At 33.0% G+C, this 21,203-nt stretch overlaps 1 protein-coding gene across 4 annotated transcripts in view; it reads right to left on the bottom strand.

Annotated features, from left to right (window-relative positions):
- ATRNL1 (attractin like 1) overlaps window positions 1–21,203 on the bottom strand; it is a 491,394-nt gene that overhangs the window by 331,908 nt on the left and 138,283 nt on the right. For all 4 annotated transcript variants that reach the window (XM_032190853.1, XM_032190854.1, XM_032190850.1 and 1 more), the window contains exon 20: window positions 5,498–5,591. In XM_032190853.1, coding sequence (XP_032046744.1) covers window positions 5,498–5,591 — 94 coding nt within the window. The remainder of the gene's footprint in view (window positions 1–5,497; window positions 5,592–21,203) is intronic.

The raw sequence follows: 21,203 nt of genomic DNA, 5'->3' as shown, positions 1-21,203 counted from the left end.
TCAGAAAGATTAAAAACATATTTCATTAGAATGGAACATCTAAGCAAATCGCATGTACCATTTTTAATTCAGCTTTTGGCATGAGACATCTTGCTAAAATAACTAGTTTTACATTGCAATATCGATACTGCAGTGTTCTCCAGATTTAACACATTTACAACTGACCCACAATAAAGTACCAACCTACAAAGCTCTTGGCTGTCTGCAGCTGCTCCCTTAACCACCAGCTCCTCTTTGTTTCTTCACTGAGAATATTGTTCACTAGGAATAATACAGGGCATTCAAACTCCAGTTCTTCTCCAGTTTTACAGTTGGACAAATTTCCAAATAAATTGTAATGTTTGCAATGTAACAATTCTTAACGAAAAGTGTTGTTTCATATCTACAGGGCTCACAACTCAAAGGTCCCAGAGAGCTTCCTGAACTTTACACATCGCGCAGTGACTCTGCCGAAGAACAGGATGTGAGCCTACTGCAGTAAGAAAGATCAATAAAAAGGCTGATAGTGACATACAGTACTGCCAAAACCCATTAAAAATACTGCACAAAGCCCCTTCTAAAGCACAAGCTTTATTTTTCTTCAAATTTGAGATTAAATACTACCTCAAATATTTCTAGTTCCTGGTATTTGCCTTTTGAGTTTTTAAGACATTAGAGTACATTCAGGTCATGTTCGGAAGCTTTGATACTAGAAATATTGTTTAAATGAAAGCTACAATTTAAGTAAAAATGATTTGATGCCAGAAACATAATTAAAAAAAAAAAAAAAAAGCATCTCAAGTCCTTAATATATCTGGCAGTAGTTACTACATGTAGAGCAGAAAATTAGTATGTTTTTAACATATTTAATGTTGAAGTGGGAGTTTTATTTTATTATTCTCCTTAGAAGCCTAATAATCTAGCTGTTCAAGAACTAGCTGAGGGCTTCTTACAGAAGCAAGATAAAATTTTCAATGTTAGATAAGAACAGAGGCTGTCACTAAACTCACTATGATCTACATGCCAGATTTTGCTGGAATTCTTCTTGAAACATAATAACTAATAGAGTAATACACATAAGTATGGAAAGGACAGTAAGTTTGCCATTATGTGGAAAACTCAAAGCTGGGACTCAGCAGGAACAAGGAGAAAACAACCTCATACCAAACACCATCCTATATATTTAAAATAACAGAGCAATATGATCAAATGGCAAAAGATCCAACATCCTACGAACTGCCAGAGTGGAAAGTACTTAATAAAAGTGTTTGATTCCTTCCCCAGAATTATGGCAATGGCTGTAATTGGCTGAAACACAGTGCAATTAATGTTAAAGTAAAGACTGAAGAATTTGAAAAATCCACTAAGCTTCAAAAAAAAAAAAAAAAGAAATTTCACTATGGTGAAAAATTTCCACCAAGCATTTGTAACAGTAGAGTTTCATAAGCTCATAATTTGACTATATTTACACAGGTTTACAAGGGATGACAAAAGCTACACACATCTACAGCTGAAAGCTGTCTGTGAGGGAGAGCCCAGACACACTGAAACTTCTCAAAGAATGATGCAACTACTCAATTCATTCTGCAATGTTTATATTTTTCTTCCAGTAGAAGTCCTCTCATGTAATAGCAAAATTTTAACTTTGAAATTTTCCTTTAGCATATTCCTTCCATAGGCCCACTCCTGAAAACTTCTCTCTGTATATAAACCTACATAGGAATACACTCAAACTTATGAAAACTTTGAAGCCTCTGTAGACCAAGTTCAATAAGAGTGCGAACAGTTACCAAATGAAATACTGAAGACAATTAAGTAAATATAATATTTACATACTTACTCTAAAGTAATAGTTTGCACTTTAAAATATGTTTAAAGACAATATTATTTTCCTCTTGTTATTAATGTGTGTTCATTATTCAAATCAAGAAAACCATTTTTTCTTCATATCATGTTATGTTGGTTTATAATCTAGTTACATTAAATAATCAAAGCATTCAAGTTAGATTCTCCTGATTAGTAGAACACTACAGTTTTTCATCAACTGAAATTACCTACTTAAAGGAAATTTAAATATTTATATTTAAAAAAAAAAATGTATCACATGCCATTAAAGAGACATTGTAAAACAGAATTTAAGTGTATCCTATGAACTGCTTTAGACCAATAATTTTGATTTAAAATGCCACTGTGCTATTTGGTATGCAACAGCACATTTCGGAGATTAAGACAACTTTGAGATGGGTAATATATACACACATACACGTATATATGTATGTGTATATAAGAGCCTCCAAGAAGACAAGCAACATTAAGACTGTTTTTAAGTTGAGAGTTGAGGGGAGAAATACTAACTAATAATAATAATAATAATAATAATAATAATAATAATAATAATAATAATAATAAAAGGCAGTCACTGAGAGCAGACGGTTTGCCAGTCCCAAGACAAGAAACTACTTGTTTTCTCTACAGATTGCTGCAGCTCTCACTTGGAGAAAAACGCATGTTGTAGGGTCTCCTTGATTTCCCAAAATCTCTGCCCCTAAGGCATGGTGAGTACTGCACATGAGTGCAGCTATAAAAACAGAAGAGGGAGGGAGGAAGAGACAAAGGGAGGGAAAGAGGGAGAAAACATACAGCCCTGCAGCTAAGACTTTCTAATCAATAGGGTTCTTGACAGGAATATAAATCTAACTTTCACACCGAACAGCTAGAGTTTCAAATTTTCACAGAAATCCTTATTTTAGAAATCACAAGGTTATAGGTTTGCTGCTGAGATTGCACAACAGCCTATCTAATGAGTGGCGAAAAAGCATTTTATACAGAGCTATGGAGAACAGTATTCACACTTCACTTGAATCAATTTCCAGATTATTTATGCAGAATATAATAAAGTAATGAATACGAGTAAAGCATTGAGCAGACTTAAAATCATTCTTACCTTCCAGATAAAACCAGCGCATGTACTCTGACAATATAATATGGGGCTTTCAAAACAGGTGTTGAATGTAAGGATAATTTTCACAGAGAAAATAGTTTTTATATTTTTTTTTAGGTATAATATGAATTTGATTAAGTTCACATTCTTCATACAATGTTTACAAATTAGATAGCAGTATAGGACCAGATTCAGCAGTTCAGGAGTGGCCTATTTATGTTCCTCATCTTTTGATATTCTAAGGGAAATAATTCAAAAATAACATTTGACTGAAACGTTCAGATATGAATAGTTTCACACTTTCTCAAACCAAGTAAAATGAAAAAGCCTAAGCGTATTGTTTGATGATATGTACTAAAAATCTAAATTTATGGTTACCAGCTTTCCTTGGGGAAATCCAGTGGTCTTAACAGTTACTCTATAGTACTGAAACACTATCCTAGGTAGTGTTGTAATATATTCAGTGTCTATAACAGGAGCTGGTCTCTTTCTGCATGTGCTGTCATAAAGTATACAGTCCTCACAGTCTTTTTAGTTTGTTTTTGTATATTTTTTCTTTTCTTTTCTTTTTTTAAAAGAACAGCATTAGGAAAGGATTTAAGCCAAGAAATTCAATTTTTATGCTAATATTTGTCTATGAACCCAATGGATGTGAAGCTCACAAACTGAAATTTGATCACAGCCAAAAACAATATGAAAACAGCTTCATTACAGAGTTTATTTGATCCAAAAGAAAATATTTGGAATTCCAAAGCTTCAATAGCACAGCTTACCCTGGGTAAGCATTTGATCTATGTAGGAAACTAGGAAGAAGAATGTATTATGTGAGACAAAATTGGAGACGTTCAGTCTGAAATTGCAGTTTAAAGTTTACTCTGGAAAAGTCAAAATTCAAAATTCTTTTCCATATTGTGGAATTGCTGTAACTCTTGACCAAAACAGGAAAATCCACCACCACAACCACCTCCTCTCTTCTTGTTTAATAAATGTAATATAAGAATATTTTATGGCAGACAAACTCAGGACAGTACACCAATATATCTGAGCAATGAAACCAAGCGTATTCAACTAAAAGTTTCCAATCAGATCAGAGGAGCTGCAGATTAGACAGACACAAGACAAAGACATCTACAAGAAGTTCTTCAGGCTTAATGGTAATAACGATTATTACGAGCAAAGCAACTCCTTCCTGTTGTTTGAGTCTTATGATGAATACAGGAGTAGATTATTATTTTTTTTTCATTTCTTGTATACAAGCGAAATGGCAAAAACATTCCCATGCTGCACACTGATAATCATTAACATCTAGAACTGATTGAGTGTTTGGACACAAAAAGGGGGGGGGGGGGGGGGGGGGGGAAAGTAACTTATCTGTGAAGATTTAACTCAGAGTTTCAAGAAAATGTAACTCTTCAGCTTTTGTCTTTGTTTCCTTTCTCATCCTGAGTCTCCAATTAGCTAGACACAAAGTCCCAGAGGTATGACCTGAAGAGTATACCTGTCAGCACAGCTTGTTCTTGTGAATAAACACATAGCCTCTGCATCAGGTATTTTTGTTCCTTGACTCTACTCTACTATCAAGCAAGGTGTTAAGGCTAGAATGCAAGCCAGTTAATTAAGTGTATCAAGAATGAATCTGCAAATCCAGTGAAAGTGTCTCATATGCCTCGTGTCAGTTAGAATACACCCTTCTCCCTGCTGGAGAGGAAATAGCTTTATTAGCCTTTTTCCCCAGTTCCAACCAAAATTGCTGAGACAATTTGGGGGACAGATACTGTTTAAAATAACTGTAATCCTAAAAGGTTTATAACTTTAAGGTACAAAAATCATAGTTATTGGATGTACAGGACAGAAGGAACTGAAAAAAAAAAAAAAAAATAGAAGGCTGTTCATAGTTAAAGTTAGGGATTGTTAATAAGTTACTTCACTTCAGCTGTTCCTTGTTCTTAGTCCTCCTATTTTTTATGCTTAAAGTTATTCTTCAGCTTGCAAACTCCTCTTTTAAACAAAGGCAATATGCTATTTCAGTACAGAAAAAAAAATTGTACTTTCTATGACAAGTCTATACAATCCCATGTTCTGTATTTAATGATGTGGAAAATTATCTAAAATACTGTCTACCTAAACATATTTCCAAAATGCTAAAAATCTAATTACTGTAGATCCTGATGAAGATATGTGACAAACATATTGAATATAATTACCTATTTTGCAGACATTTTTAACTTAGAATCCACCGAGTTAGGAGAAAAAAAAAAAAAAAAAAAAAAAGACGATTATGATGAGAGGTAGTTCTGCAGCTACTTCTTTTTACAAGTTTGTTGTTCTGTTTGTTTGTTTGTTTTTTTAAATCTGTAGCATATGCAAACTGTTTCTGATATTTGTGATGTTACTCTTTAAGAAAACACTAAATAATACTGAACTTCTGTTAGAAATGCAGGAAAGACTCGATTAATCACTAAAACTTTGTCGGATAAATCACAAAATCCAGAATCAAAAACAAAAGAAAAAAAGAAAAAAACACTATACACTCGGCATGATTTACAATAATTTCAGGCTACATTCAATTGTACTCACAGTTGACACTGATCTCCTTTGATTCCCTTGGTTGTGCAGAAACATTTTCCTGTTTGCATGTGACAAATATTTGCATGTCCACTGCATGTGCAAGCTACAAAATCAAAAGAGAAAAGGATTTATCCACCTATATTATACTTTATAACCAAAGGATTTTTCATGAATATTAATGCTATATCCTAAGACATTTCCTACAAGCTGTATTTTTTAAAAATGTCATTATTTCAATTGAAATCTTCTTTGAAGAACATTGTACTAGCACATTAATTTATTTTCTGTAAAGAACTCTGCGGTGATCTCCACCGCAGATTATTGACAATATAAAGCACAGCAGTTTGAGAAGAGCCATTACAGTCTAAAATTTCAACATGCTTTAGTATGACAACACGGAAAGCAACATAAAAAGTTATTAACACATCTTTTCTATTCGGATGAAATCCTGACCAATGGCAAAAGCAATGTCAAGATTCTATTAGTTTCAAACATACAGAAAGTATCATTGCAGATGCTTTCTAAAATGTCTAACGTATCTGGAACTCTTAATTTTGACAAGAGAGAACAGAAAGAATGCTTTGAAACCATTTGAACAAAGGCTGAGTTAATGCTATATCAATACACGTTGTATATTAACTATAGTTAATACAATAGCTATGGGTTCACAATAAGAGTATTCTAGAATTTAAAGACATAAAATAAAATCCTGAAGCTTGGAAGGGAACTGGAGGGGATCGACATCATTACTCCACTCAAGTCATTCTTTTATTCCATTCAAGTCATTCATTTACTCCACACAAGTAATTCTTTTTAAACTCCGTGGCTAAAGTAAATCTCTCCACAGTGGTCTCTCCACTGCCACTCTTGTTGCCTAATGGATTCCCATCTCAAGTCTTTTTTTTTTTTCCTCTTTTTTTTTTTTTTTTCTTTCCTATGTTTATAGGAATTACTACTTTGTTTAGGCAGTCGTCCCTCTTTTCTACCCACCCATACAAAACTTAATAACCTCTCTCTGGTAAATATGTCATTAAGTCCCCACCTCATACAGGAATATTGATCTGCTGTTAATCACACTACAGCTGAAGTCTTTCTTTAATAAAAAGCACCTGAACCTACATTGATGATCATATTATGCTTTCATTTAAGTTTTCATTACAACTAAGATAAAAGATTTAATACATGGGCTCCTGCTTGGGAGTAGATATAATACTAAGTAGAAACCTGTATATAGTAGAAGTTTATTTTCCACTTATTAATCTTAATATTGAAATCTAGTTTTTATTTTTTTCTGAGGAATTGAGTTTTACTGTTCCTTTTCTACTGATAAAGGATAATACACTATGAATAATTCCGTGGCAGTATCCCATACCACACACATTATAATCTCTCTGCCCTAACCTAAAAATAAAAAGGAAAAAAAGGCAAGCCAGACTAGAACCACAATAATGCATAAGGTATCACTGACAAAATTTTTCAATGCCAGGAATTGTATGATTTGTTCAACTTTCCAAACTTGTTAAATAGCCAGCTGTAGCTAAAAGAAGGGTTCTTATTAAAGAGGTACTAGAGATTTAAACTGTCCAGGGCTTCCCTTTTGAGAAGCATTCTGGAGCTGCTTTTCCTCCTTTTTCCTCCTCTGGATTTACTGCATTTACATGCAGTAAATCTAGAAAAATTACAGGAGTTTTAAAACACTTCTTACATCCTGCATATGAGACGTATCAAATTATCTGAACCCATCTCACTGCTTCTTCACAGGAAAGTACACTCAAAGTACAATTTCGACCCTTCACGACAGATGTTCACTGAAGTTTTACTCCTCTTTAATCAGTTATGTTTTCCAAAATCCATTTGCGTCTTCCTCTCTACATTTTCATGGAATGACTATTTAGACACTTTCAGCCTGTTCTCAAAAGTTAATTTTAATTGCGTAAAATCTTTGCTATGCTATCAATGAAAAGCAAAGGAATATATTCCTAACAGCTCATTCTACTTTTGGTTATTTGCTGTTAATAGTGAAGCAGCATTATGAGACAGCATAAAAACTAAAGGAGCTGAAAGGCTGCATTGCAGAAAAAAAAATCCAAAAGCTGTCAATATGTTGACAAATACAGAAGCTATTGCCAACCAGTGTTAATTATTACTTCTATAGTTGTAACTTTATAGGAAGTAGATCACAAATGTGGGAGTGGAACTTCCTTTACTAGAGTAGCTTTTATTTAGCAAAAGTATTTAAACATTAAATTACAAAATCCTTTGGATACTATGCATCGTTATTATCATGAAAAAAAAAAAAAAAGTCATAAAAGGAAGTATATATTGCAAACGTACCAGATATAGCCATATGAGACTTTCTGAAAGAACAAAATAATTTCCTTCGACATGACGTCCTACCCAGTGCACAAAATTACTGATAAAGCAAACTTTTCAGTACCACTTAGCCCCATGGACATCTAAATCAAACCAGCATCTATATAGTGCACTTTAGTGTATTATGTGCCTGCTCACACAGGAGTCCAACAGATACACTGCTCTCCAATCAGCCAGATTTCTCCTTCCATTTTAAAGTGCATCGTGCTTTGGTCACTGCACTCTGTCCCTACCACTAGAGTATCCTTGAGAACCATTAAAGATAAATAGCTGACGGACCTATTTTCCCATGGAGTCATGTCTAAATTTTGATTTCTGTGTATTAATAATACATACAAATAGAGGGTATGTTCATAAAGGGTACTTTCATAGCTCAGTCTCTCTCCCCAAGAACACTAACACAGCCACTCCACATCACCTACATTCTCATGACACGTATATGAAGCATATATGGTGCTAATATTAGTATGGATAGAAAAGGAGAAGAAAGGAGGAGTAAGAAGACTCAGAACCTTGTGTTCTGGATTCCTTGTCAATTAAAAGCCTAGTTCAGATTAGCTCAGCAGCTAATTTTCTTCTATTACAAGATGAACAGCAATTACTTTTATCAATCGAGTTCCTAGTAATTTAACTGTTCCCTGGACAATACCTTTAAAAAGGACATCATGAGTTAATCACTTTTACATTATTTTTAAAATGTCATATGGACAATTTCTGTTTAATGCATAATTTAATTTATCTCAGGCTTGGAAGTCTTATTGAAAACTGGATTCCTACTGATCTGTGGACCTCTATGTGAGAATTAATTTAGAAAACAAAATGCATATGAGCCTTAGCTGTTGTTACTGAAGTAAATCTAAATATATACTATCAAACAAACAACAGCACAAGCAACACAATATTACACTATGTTCAGTGGAAAAAAAAAAATAGATATCATTATCTTTGTGCAACACTGCGGGTTTTTTCCACTGGCCTACTTTCCAATAATACAAAAGAAACTATGAACTTTGAATATGATCCATGTCTACTAATCAGTAAACTGCAACCTAAGCCAACATTTGATTTCAAAGTAAGGCAATCCTGAGGTCAAGAACTACAGAATCTAAAATGATAGCACCGGTATACATAAACATATTGAGTCGTTAAGTAAATCCTTGCCCATGATTCCACATCTGTACTGAAAACATCCAGGCAAGAATGTGTTCCTGTTACTGTTTTATCAGGAAAGGATGCTTGAAAATCAGCTCAACGAGGCATCTCCTACCTCAAGAAGATTTTTCATTATGTACTGTATAGATATCTGTGTATTGGTTGGGTGAGACAAAAGTTTACAATGTACAAATATACTAATGTTTTTTTGTTTTGTTTTGTTTTGTTTTTTGTTTTTGTTTTGTTTTGGTTTGGTTTGTTTTTTTTTTGTTTGTTTTGATTTGTTTTTTTAAGAAAAGTCCAGACCACACAGCCAAGCAATTCAGCTCATAGCTGTACAGAGTCTGAAATTGGTGAAAATGCATGTGGAACTCAAAGCCTTCTGCTTCTTGTTTTTTAACCCCTCTGTTTAATCTTTCTAAGTGAAAACATTTCTCTTCTGATAGGACTGTAACTCAATAGTGAAAACTGTAGCTATAGCAATATCTTTCACAGTCTAATGCCAGTAGAAAAACGCCAAACCTTAGAATCAGTTTTAAAGCATATGAGGCAAGCATTCTCAGCTGGTAGAACTCAGCACAAGAAATGAAATTTACATTTTCTGTTTTTATGTGGTCCCACCTCTATCAATCCCCATGCATTTGTTTTCAAGGAATGAGGCTTAAATCCCAGCAGCAGCAGCTGCAGCTAAAGCTTGCATCAAGTAGCTTTTTTTCTGCTAAAAAGGACAGTTACCTTTAATATTGATTTAAAGAAATATTTATCAGGATTCTTCTTTGTAAGAAATCCCTAAAGCTAAAGGAAAAGGAAATAAGAGTTAAAATGAAAGCTTTACTTAAAACTTTACATTTCAAATATTTCCCTCTTTTTTTCATTTATATTTAATAAAAGGTTTAAGAGTCTGAGTAGAATTGCACAGAAGCAGAGATTTCTGACTGAAAATCCCAGGCTCCCACTACTTAATGTTAGGTGGTGGGAGGATCACATTATTGCTTTTGATTTTCAGGGTCTGTCTGCCACATCAATTAACATATCTGAGACACTGTCAAGGAAAATTTCCTATTTTTGTGTCTTAGTGTTCTACAACATTGTATTTCTTACAGATGCTGGACTAGGCACAGTGTGAATCTGCTTTGCCACATCTCTCAAGTGACATTCAGTTGATTCATTCTCTATCATGATTATGCTTTAAATAATATCAAATTCTTAAGAAGAAATATTTCATTTGGGACACTGACTTAAAATTAGAACATGAAGCACACATAGACAAACAGATCTGCTGGGTTAGTAGAAATTACATAGAAACAGAAATAATCTTTGTGCTTCTAGATGAGGATCCAAAAGGAAGAAGAAAACCTCCCAAAATCTTATCCATTGCAAATCCTGGTTAACAAATCATACAAAGGTTAACTCCTAGACTACTCTCATCTTATAAGTAATTGAGCCCAAGTTAATTGTTCTGAGAATTTATTTTTTTTTTTGCTTCCTAACCAAGACAAACAGAAAAAAGGTTTTTCAAACCATTAGCTGTGGTCTAAGTCTGGTCTTGCTGAAGCCAATGGAAACTTGTCTACTGGGAGTCAAAGCAAGGCACATGCTAAAGCATTTGAAAACTCATACCGCATCTCTAAAAAATGTTTGGGAGAGTGGAAACAAACAAAAAGATAACATCACTTATTATTCCAGAGCCGGAAAAAGCATTCTAAAGACTGATTTTTTTTTCTTTATTTTATATATATATATATATATATACACATACATATACATATATATATATATATATATATATATATATATATAGGGAGACAAATTTTGGTCCTACCCTCAAAAAAAAAGAAGAAAAGCATACCATCAACACAGAAAACTGTTTGTTGTGTCATTGCCATTATAACTTTTGATGTGTTCCAGTAGGTGAACCATGGAACAAGATGCTACAGAAGAGACGGGTCTATCTGCAGGGTACATCAGACTCTACTGCTGTACCTACATATTCCAGCATTCACAGGATCAGCATACTCAAACATTTTCAGAAAGTCACAATGATCTTAATTCTCTCTCAAATCTATCCTGAGAGTAATTCATTGCAGAGAATAGCCTGAAATCCTGCTTCAGCTTTACAGCAAGTTTAATATAAGGTAACATTCTAACGGTGTTAACTGTTGTTCACATTCCCTATTTCCTCCTAATTCAAGTCATATTCAGTATTTAGAATCCAGAAATGAATATCTGAGAAGCAAATGGTTAAAACTGAAATATACAGAATTTTCTGCTCGTTTAAAATAAAAGTAAAAATCTACATACCGATACACTACTGATTTTAAATAATAACAGTGAGTTAAGACTGGGTAATATATTTTAAGTAAAATAATTAATCACACCTCTAGCTTACAACAGGGATTGATAGCATACCGTGTCTTTCTTCTCTCATGGGAAAGAAGTACATCTGTCATTCTCTATTTCATTATTCACAAAGGGCTAAGAGGTTTTAATTATAAGGTTAAGCTTGAGACTCAAAATAAATGTCAGCTTCTGCTGGATTTTAGAACGATCTATTAGGCAATATTAGCATCAACTTTACACCTTCCAAAATAATTATAATCCAGAAAACTCAGAAAAATTTGTTACTGGTGCTTATGTTTCCCCCCCAAAAAAGCATCAAAATTAGAATTGTGGCTATTCTAATACTTCATGTGAGAAAAAAAAAATGAGGAACAGAATATGGACACAACATTTAATTCAAAATATATTGTTCTATTCTGATGGAGATTTCATTTATGTTGCAAATTCCTTCCCAAATGTGTGTACATTCTTTAAATCAACTTTGAAAATTTACATGAATTATATCATTTTTTTGTTTGTTTGTTTTTTAATTATATCAGCTAAAGAATTATTCTTGAAAGTATAACTCTAAATTTTAGATGCAGTATCTTGGAGCCACTGAGTTATTCACCATTACCACAACAAAGAAACATGAATACAGGAAATAGAAACGTGATTCAAAATTATATAAACTGCCTCTGGGGTGAGTTTTAAGAATGAGTTCTCATCAACTTTATGTTCAAGGTATACCTTCGAAATTCAGTCCTCTGTAGGTGCTGGAAATGATCCCCAACACTGGCAAGATTTAACATCCCATTAACGCCACCCTTGTCAACTATTTTACTGTAGCTATAGGGTGCACTTTTGTAACAAATCTCCCAATCATCCCCCTGCTATAATGGTTTTGTTTGTTTCATAGAGTGGCTCTGGAGTCCATGAATATAATTTCATAGGAATGAAACAAAACCAGAAGATGGCAACAGGGCCACAAAGGCAATAAAGGGGCTGAAGCATCTTTCTTATTAAGAGAGCTAAGAGAACTGGGATTCAGCCTGGAGAAGACAAGGCTCAGGAGGAGCCTAGAGAAGGCTCCAGTTGACACTCCTTGAGCAGAGGTGTTAGATACTTTTTCATAAATGTTACACTCTACACATGAGTATAACTGTGTTGTAAGGCTGTTGCAAAAGTGCAACTGTGCACTACTGTACATCCATGTTTCTCCTTTGGACAGAAATAGTGAAATGGGCTCAACTTCAGGACTTTTTCCACATTACTGGTAGCATCTGATGTATCATTATTTACTCCACCATTAAACACCTTGGTGTAGAACTTGTATAACTCAAAAAATATGAAATTTTCTTTAAAATAAGTACATATCAAATGATACAGCTACTATTACGAATCAAGGTCTCAGTGAAAAAAAAAACAAACCTGCAACTCCTTTCCAACTAAGATTATGCATACATGATTTTCTTTAAGCAATTATTTTAAATACTTAGCTGCCATGCTACCATTTTAAGAAATCATTAAATATTGAAGATACATAACCTATGAATATGCTTAAAACATACAAATGTAACCTATTTTTGTCATCTTATTTTTAAATATTAACAGAAGTCACATTAGAGCTTTAAAACCAGCAACAACCACTAAAAACCACCTCAGCAAGTACTATTCTAGTTTTAGGCAAATAGCAGTTCACCCTACTGTTCTGTACAATATGGTGATTCTAATTAAACAGAAAGACTCTGTGAAAACAATATAATCCAGTAGAGTAAATCCATGCTGTAACATCGCAACCTTATAGAATTTATTAAATAATAAATCCACGGCACAATTGATTCTGAGTTGCTAGCTCAGCATATAGACATTCTTGCTGATGCTGACAACTAAAGAATACCCATCACCATTTCCACGAAGTACGCATTTTAGACAATTGAGTTTAAAAACATTTATTGCTTAGCCCCCATCTCTAACATAAAGCTGCAAGAGTGAGTTCTCTCTGAAACAGAGCTCACTACTAATGGTACTTTAACTTAATATGTTTGTTTACTTCAAAGATTATTAAACCAGTAGCTAAAAATTCCTTTAAGACACCTTGCTGGCTTCGTTGTTGTTGTTATGAGTTTTTTTTTTTAAAGGAAAGCTATGATAATGCTATTAAATATTCAGGTGTATATTTTGTTAATTTTGCTAATGTGCAAGGCATAAGGTGTATCAAAAAAGGATGTCCGGGCTTTCTCATGCAGCAAGACTAAGTATGAAATTGCAAGTTTAAACATACTAGATACAACATTGTCATACTCAGTTTCACTGTAAACGTTCACTTATGTAATCCATTAGTCTACTGACATGAGAACTGCCCTTCTGAGCCAGTTTTTTTGTTTGTTTTTGTTTTTTGTTTGTTTGTTTGTTTGTTTTTACATTACTAGCATAACAAAACTGCCCGGTCATCCTTTTTTTTTTTTTTTTTTTTTTTTTTCCTAGAAGTGTATATTCAGCTAGAAGCCCCTGATACCCTGTTAGCGTTCAATAATTACTTTATAACACATCCATCCAATCTTTAAGATAGATGCTATAAAACCAAACAGATGTGCTCAGCAATGCTTATGCAATCTTACTAATTGAGTAGCATTAAAATAAAGCTAAAGAACTTGAGTGAAGTACTGAGCAATAAAAGTAAGTGTTGAAAGAAAGCTGTTATTAGAAAGTAATAGTAAACACTCCAAAAGGCACACACAGGTCAAACGCAACTATTATTTCATAGTGGCATGATTAACCTTCAAGATAAGCCAGTCATATTAGACTAATTATCACATATAACTAATTTTATTCTATTTTTTATGCCTTATCTTGAGTTTTCTCTTTCATTCGCCTCACAGCATTTTATTTTTATAGACCAGTAAGGGCACACAATAAACAAAAACCTTATTTATGTATATTCATGCAATATTATGGTATAGTTGTTATATACTTGCCAGAGAGAAAAGATAGAAGGAATAGACATAGCTTTAAGAATTATATAGGTAGGATATGCACAAATTCTGCAACCACCATCACCACATATATAATACACATGCACAATCACCTAAAGCAGGGTCAGCTTTTCCCCATATTCATTAAAAATTGATCATTGTTTTTCCATATCAATATTGCATAAAAATTTGTTCTGGAAAAGGAAAATATTCTCAATCACGTGGGCAGCCATTTTAGTAACATTAGCTGCTCACTACAATATGGTAATTTTGTCAATATGCAACAAATCTGTTCTCTCAGTTGCATTGCATCCTGCTCTTCTTTGATGGGCAAATACCAATGGGATATCTTTGAAAGGATAACCCACTGGATATGGGAATGCTCATGTTCCCATTCAAAAAGAGCAATTCACCCAAACCTGAATGTGATTTTAACTTCTTTCCTGGTATTTACAGTCACAGCAAAACACAGCCAGTTTCACCTGACTGTGACCTAAGCCTACCAAGATCATTTGATTACTAGTAAAATGATTATTCTTTTTGCTGAAAAAAAAAAAAAAATGCAGTTAAACAATTAAAAAGCAAAAGTGAAATTTCCTTAGCTTTTTGAACTGATACATATATTCTAAAAGCAACATATTTATAAATAAAATAAAAATTAAAATAAAGGATACTGTGCTAAATGCTTTATCTGAGAAACAAGAAACAGGATGATTTTCTGTTCCAGAAACTAAAACATATTATGGTTACACCAACAAAATCTCATAGAAAGCTTCTCCATGTAAAGGTTTGCATTTATTCCTAATCCATTTTTACATTTGAGCAACATAGCTCTGCAATATCTGTATTTCATTATTTCTTCTGTTTAAAGCATGTATCCTGAAAATTGAACTGCTTTTTTATTTTTAATGTTTGTAATAAATACCTCTCAAGCAATCATTGATATACCCCTCATAACCCTCAAGACATGTTGCTGTCTTTAGTCATCAGCAACGAAAACCATAACTTGTTTTATTCAAGTAGATAATGAAAACAGAACCCAGAAGATTAATACTGAAACACATGATCTTTTTTTCTCATTATGAGCTGAACAGAATCTTAAGAAAGTAATGAGAATTTTGCTGTACTTGACCCTTTCATGCCAATACCAAATAAATATATACTTGGGATGAGAGTACGGATTTTTTTATAGCTTGTTCTTGGGATCATTCAGGAATAATATCCATGGACAGTATTTCCTAAATATCACTTTCCTTTTCATTCTTGCTACTTAATCATTTCATTTTTAAATAAAATATTTATTAAAATATTAATATTAAAATATTTATATTTTTATATTTATAATTTAAATATTAAAATATTTATTTTTAAAATAAAATATTTATTTATAAATAGCTTTTACACTGAATTTTACAGGTGATTCAGTTGTGAGTTTAGTTAGTTCAGGCCAAAAATTAAACTCTGTATCTGATATGTAGTACCAGTTCTTCAAGCACATAAACATTTAGAGAGATGTTTCTTTCAAACACCTGTTAGGTTAAAAATGTTATTCCTTGAATTACTTTTGTTTTCTTGTTTTTGAAGAGTTTTTTCACAGAAAACAAAAGATAAAGTTAGAATTGCTGAAAAATAAGAAATTTCAGATGTGACAGACAAACTTTTATTTTTCAAAAACTAAAACACCAGAGCTTTATTTGATTTTGTTGTTGTAGTTTTGTTAAGGAAAACCACAAACTGATCAGTTTGTATATCTTCATTGTTGCATGTCCTCTATGAGATGTGTTTAAGCAGACTTTTTCAGACATGAAAGGCATAGTATATTTTATTTTTAAATTTTCTTGAAAAAGAGAGCTGCTTCTCTATTGCCAATTTTGAAAATTTGATGAAAGGAAGTTTTTGGCTAAAAGACTGCTATTTGTTCCCCTCTATCTAAAGAGAATACATAACATCCTAAATTATAACAGAAAAAAAAATCAAAGATTATTATAAGGCAGTATAAAAAGCAAAACAATTTAAACCACTCAGTAACTATTCATAGTGGCTTTAAATGTCAAAAAATTATTCCAATGCAAAGAGAAAAACAACTAAAATCAACAACTGGTGATTGCAACTATTTGTGTGTATTTGGTCATTCAGGATAAAAGCCCAAAGAAGAGAAATGTCTTGCACAATTTATCAGACAAAAACGGCACAAAATGTAAAGAAGTCAGCAAATCATTTCTCTGTATTAGCCATTAGGAGGTACAAAACACTACTGATTTTTAATGCATTCAACTGTGGGTGAAGTTTTTTCTTCACTTAAATAACTAATGTGGTCTTGCATTGTAATGTATTGCATTTACCACTCAGAAAATGAAGGCAGAATCAACTGCAATCAAACAGAAATGTCATTACAAATTATTTTTTTTCAAGAGAATCCTCATTCTAACAGTTGGAAAATTATTTGTGTGATGCCTTAAAAGCTATTTTCTCAACAGCCTGTAGGAGGTTTCCAAGTGTCTTACGGACAGGGATGACCATTTCAGTGCAAAATGACAACTTCTTTACTCTTCTTTCGTGTTGCTGGTGGTCTAAGGATTCAAATCAGTAACTCCATGGCTTCCTGTTACACTGGGATTGTCTGTCATACCTCTGATTGATGTAGCATCTCTAATTTTTACTGATAGGTGTATAACCAGATAATAAATAAATAAATAAGAAAATTATTTATTTTATGCTGTAAAATTGCAGTATGGAAAATACCACGCTGCATGTCACCTGTCAGGCTTGCCAGCTGTCAAGAGACATATTTCAAGGATTTTCCTGCGGAAGGATTATAAAGAGATGCTGGAAACTCTGACTGCAAATCAGTTAGATCTGCAGTCTCTGCATTTAGAACTATGAGAATAATACAGAAGCTGCGAGTGGTTACAGTAACAAGAGTAACATGACCTTCTCAGCATCTAGAAAAATCTAGAATGGTAGATTGAGAAATGACAAACAAATAAAATGCCTATTTTTTCTTATTTCTTTACTTCTATTACATTTGGAACAAGACTCTGGGTGTAGTCAAATGTTTATTTGAGTATAAAGTAAAGGCAATTCAGAAAATGTCATCTTAAACTTAGAACTGTCAACGCTTAATCAGATGCTAGCATCTTTTTAGCCTACACACAGTACCTATGTGAACTATTGAAATTTCTTTCAACACAAGGTAAACATGTCTTCTTAAGTGATGCACATTTATTTCATTCTGAAATACACAAAAGAGGCAGGACCTAACAAACAAAATCATTACATTTCTGGACAGCTGAAAATTGCCTAGCTCCACTGTGAACATCTTTTGGAAGCCAGTGACTGTACACTTTACGTTTTTCACACAGCTAAAAGAGCACACACAAAATACGATTCATGAATGCTCCTTACCCATGAAAATAAATCTGTACCAGGTAAAACTGAAAAATACAAAAATAAGAATGCATGGCAACTCATCCATCATTGCCAGAAACTAGGCTACACAATAGCACGCAGGACTTGATGAAAGTAATAGGGTTTCATCAATGAAAGCAATAGAATTACTGCTAATATTTGAAAAACAGTCAGATTTACACAGAGATAAAGTGATGTAATGTAAATCAAACTGCCATAACTCTATGATATCTATAAAAGTGCTAAGTCTTCATTAATTAGCTTGAATTCTCATGCTAAATTACTGTATAGGAACAAAATGTCTGCTACTTAAATAGATATATATAGCATAAGTTATTACTACACTTTTTATTACTATTTAAGATACTTAAGATATGGGTGATGCTTAGCTGCTGGCCAGGGTCAACCCACTACGCTGTCAGCTAGCAGTTCTGTGCAAGCACACACTTTTCCAACAGCAATCATAAACTGTTCCTAAAACTGGACCACTCCACTGAACACACATATCCTGATCTAGTAAGGAAAATCAAATTTAAACAGTTGAGTATTAGCTGAAAACAAACAAACAAAAAGTGGAATTTCAGTGTTTGATAAAAGGTTTAGAGATGGAAGGCATTTTCCTTGAAGTGTAACTCCAGGTCCTTAAACCTAGGATTATTTTGAGCATAAGTAGGTTACGGAATACAAATCTATTCTATAAAAAGCTTCCTATTTTTAGCTGAATTTTTGCTTTTAATTTACCATTAATTATGTTAGAAAACATACTTTATAATACAGTTCTAATCTACAACAAAGCAAAAAGAAAATGGTAAGTATATTCAATGACTAACAGCATTTTGAAAATTTTGCTTAGCACATTTTGCTGCACAGCCAAAGAAAAATGGAAAATAAATTTATTAAAGAGGTTTATTTCTCAATTCCTCAACTAACTTTTTATTATGGCAATCTGATTTTCTTCTGCTTTAGTAGTGCAGGACTTATTTGGAATATGTTTGGAGTTAATTCAATTTAAATTCATAGATAAAACAAAGTACAGGCATCTTATTCACTCAGCATTCAGACTCGCTTGCATAATACTGATCAATAAACAGTATTCACTACATGAACAGAACAAATTTTCAAATCACCTTTTGGGGAAAATGCCTTTAAAAAAAAAAAAAAAGTACTTGTTCTGTCTCTCTACAAAAACCAAAATATTGAGCTTCTTTTGAATGCTTTATTATACTATGATCTGTTTTTATTATCTTTCATAGTTAAGCCTTTTACCTACTAAAAATTTAGTAGGTATATTTGCTAAAAAAGCAAATTACAGTATTTAAGTTAATACTGTGTTTATTCCACAATACGGTATTGTATAAAATAGGTAATTGGCATCGCGTTATCTCCACTGAAAACTTCAAGAAAATTAAAATTAAAACCCCTAAAGTAAAATGGTATTTCTTGACAGCCCTCTTGTTTGTCCAATCCTTCATTTATTTTGCCTACATCAGACAAACAAGAACATGATTTCTGTTGGAATTTAGCAGCATGTGTGAGCTTCTCTTTTTCTGAAAAATTTTAATTTCCAGCTTATCACTTTTTTTTTTTTTTTCTGTGAACTTGTGACCCACTGCTTCTTAGAAATCAAGGTACAAAACAAAGAGTGGAACTGGGTATTTTTTAAAACTTGGTCCATATTCCAGTGCTGAACTCAGCCTGGCTTTATCAATCATACTCTTTTTTGACTGGTTCCCACATTTTTTATATAGTGACTTAATTTACATAGGCATCTGAATCATAAGCCTCCAATCAACTGAATATCTGTTATTTATATGAATAAACACAAAGAGCCTACACTCAAAGATGCTATTAATTTTTAATACACAGACCCAGTCACTATGAAAAGAAGGCTTCAAGAACATAAAATTTCACCCAGTACAAAGTTTCCTCTACAATTTGTACCATTTAATGCCAAAAGCCACAATCTTTAAAACATCAGTGAATTCCATAAATGTAGTTGTCTATACATTAGACATTAAAATTGCTAAATAGAAAAAAAAATGTATAAAAATTCTGTATTCCATGTTGCTGTGCCACTAGTTCCAAAGACATCAAAATCTCCCATCAAAATACATTCACTTCTAATTTTACTTCAGGAAGATACAGAAGAAAATGCTGGTTTTATGGCTAGTCAAGGATATTGTGTTCATTTATGCTTTCTGTATTTGTTTTTACTAAACATAAAAGTTAAGAGCATTTTGTCCTCATTCTTAGTCCTGCCTTACATAAGACCCAAGTTCTTTGAATGTGAGTTTGGAGTAGAAGATTTTTGAAAACAGGATTCTGTGGTAGAAGATAGAAGACCACATTTATAGCTTTCTTCAACATTAGTAGAATTCACAAACTTTTCTCTTTTCTGATATGGAGTTATACACTGAATATCCCAACCACAGTTCTAACAAATTCTAATAGACCAAACTCTACATACTGATGGAGTTTCCTTCCTCATCCCCCCAGTAGTTTTACAAAAGCACAGGTGCTGACCTTTATGGACAACACTGGACAAAAGTATCTAAACTCTAGGCTTTGTGGCCCAAACAGAGTCACTACGAAACTGGAACAAACATTTTGAAGAGAAAATAACAATGAATCTTCTACTACTTCTGTATGGTATTTTCCTCTGGGAAAAGCATCGTTGACATCAGTGATAGAAGACAGCTTAAACTCAGTCACAAACTACAAGACCCCTACTCATACTAACTGGACTTGTGCAGCTGAATACACCACACCTTCCTCATTTTGTAAATTTAGATACAAGAGAGAAAACACTGTAAAAATGGACAATTTTTTTTTTTTTTTTTTTACATTTTTCTTGAAGTCCTTTAGCAATAATCTACATGCCACCTATAACAAAACTCCACCTTGATTTTAATTTACCTGACTACAATAAGCACTTTTACGTGATTGCCAGGCTCAATGGGATGAATGTCTTTGAATTAACAGCTAAGAAAGCAGCTTTTGTGTTATTAAAACCAACCACAGGTTAAATTAAAAAAAAAAAAAAAAAAAAAAACCATGCTTCAGGACATGTTGCCAATTTGTTGTCACAGCAGAAGGTTAACACAAATGAAATAAACAAGGATATGTGCATAGTAGTTAAACTAGCTCTATTTTAGTAATTTTGTTCCAACTACAGGCATCTAATTTTGTAGAGGTTGTATGAAATAATCAATTCTCTTTCTTTAAAATGTATTTTATTGAGTTTGTGTATCTTACGTTTCTTTGGTTATCTCAGTTTATAATAATTCCCACATATTTTCATCAAAATGACAGTCTATATAACGGTTCCTTGTTGAGAACCACTGTTAACAGATGTTGGGAGCGATACCAGTGATGGATATCAGAGGCTGAGAAAGTTTCAAGGGCAGGCTACAAAATGAGATTTCAGTTCTAAGGCATCGGGCTCACAGCTTTGGGAGTGGAATTCATTCTTGAGTTTGACCCCTAAA

Source organism: Aythya fuligula, chromosome 7 (assembly GCF_009819795.1).
Source record: "Aythya fuligula isolate bAytFul2 chromosome 7, bAytFul2.pri, whole genome shotgun sequence".
NCBI classification, from domain to species: Eukaryota; Metazoa; Chordata; class Aves; order Anseriformes; family Anatidae; genus Aythya; species Aythya fuligula.
This window is presented reverse-complemented; position numbering and strand designations above follow the sequence as displayed.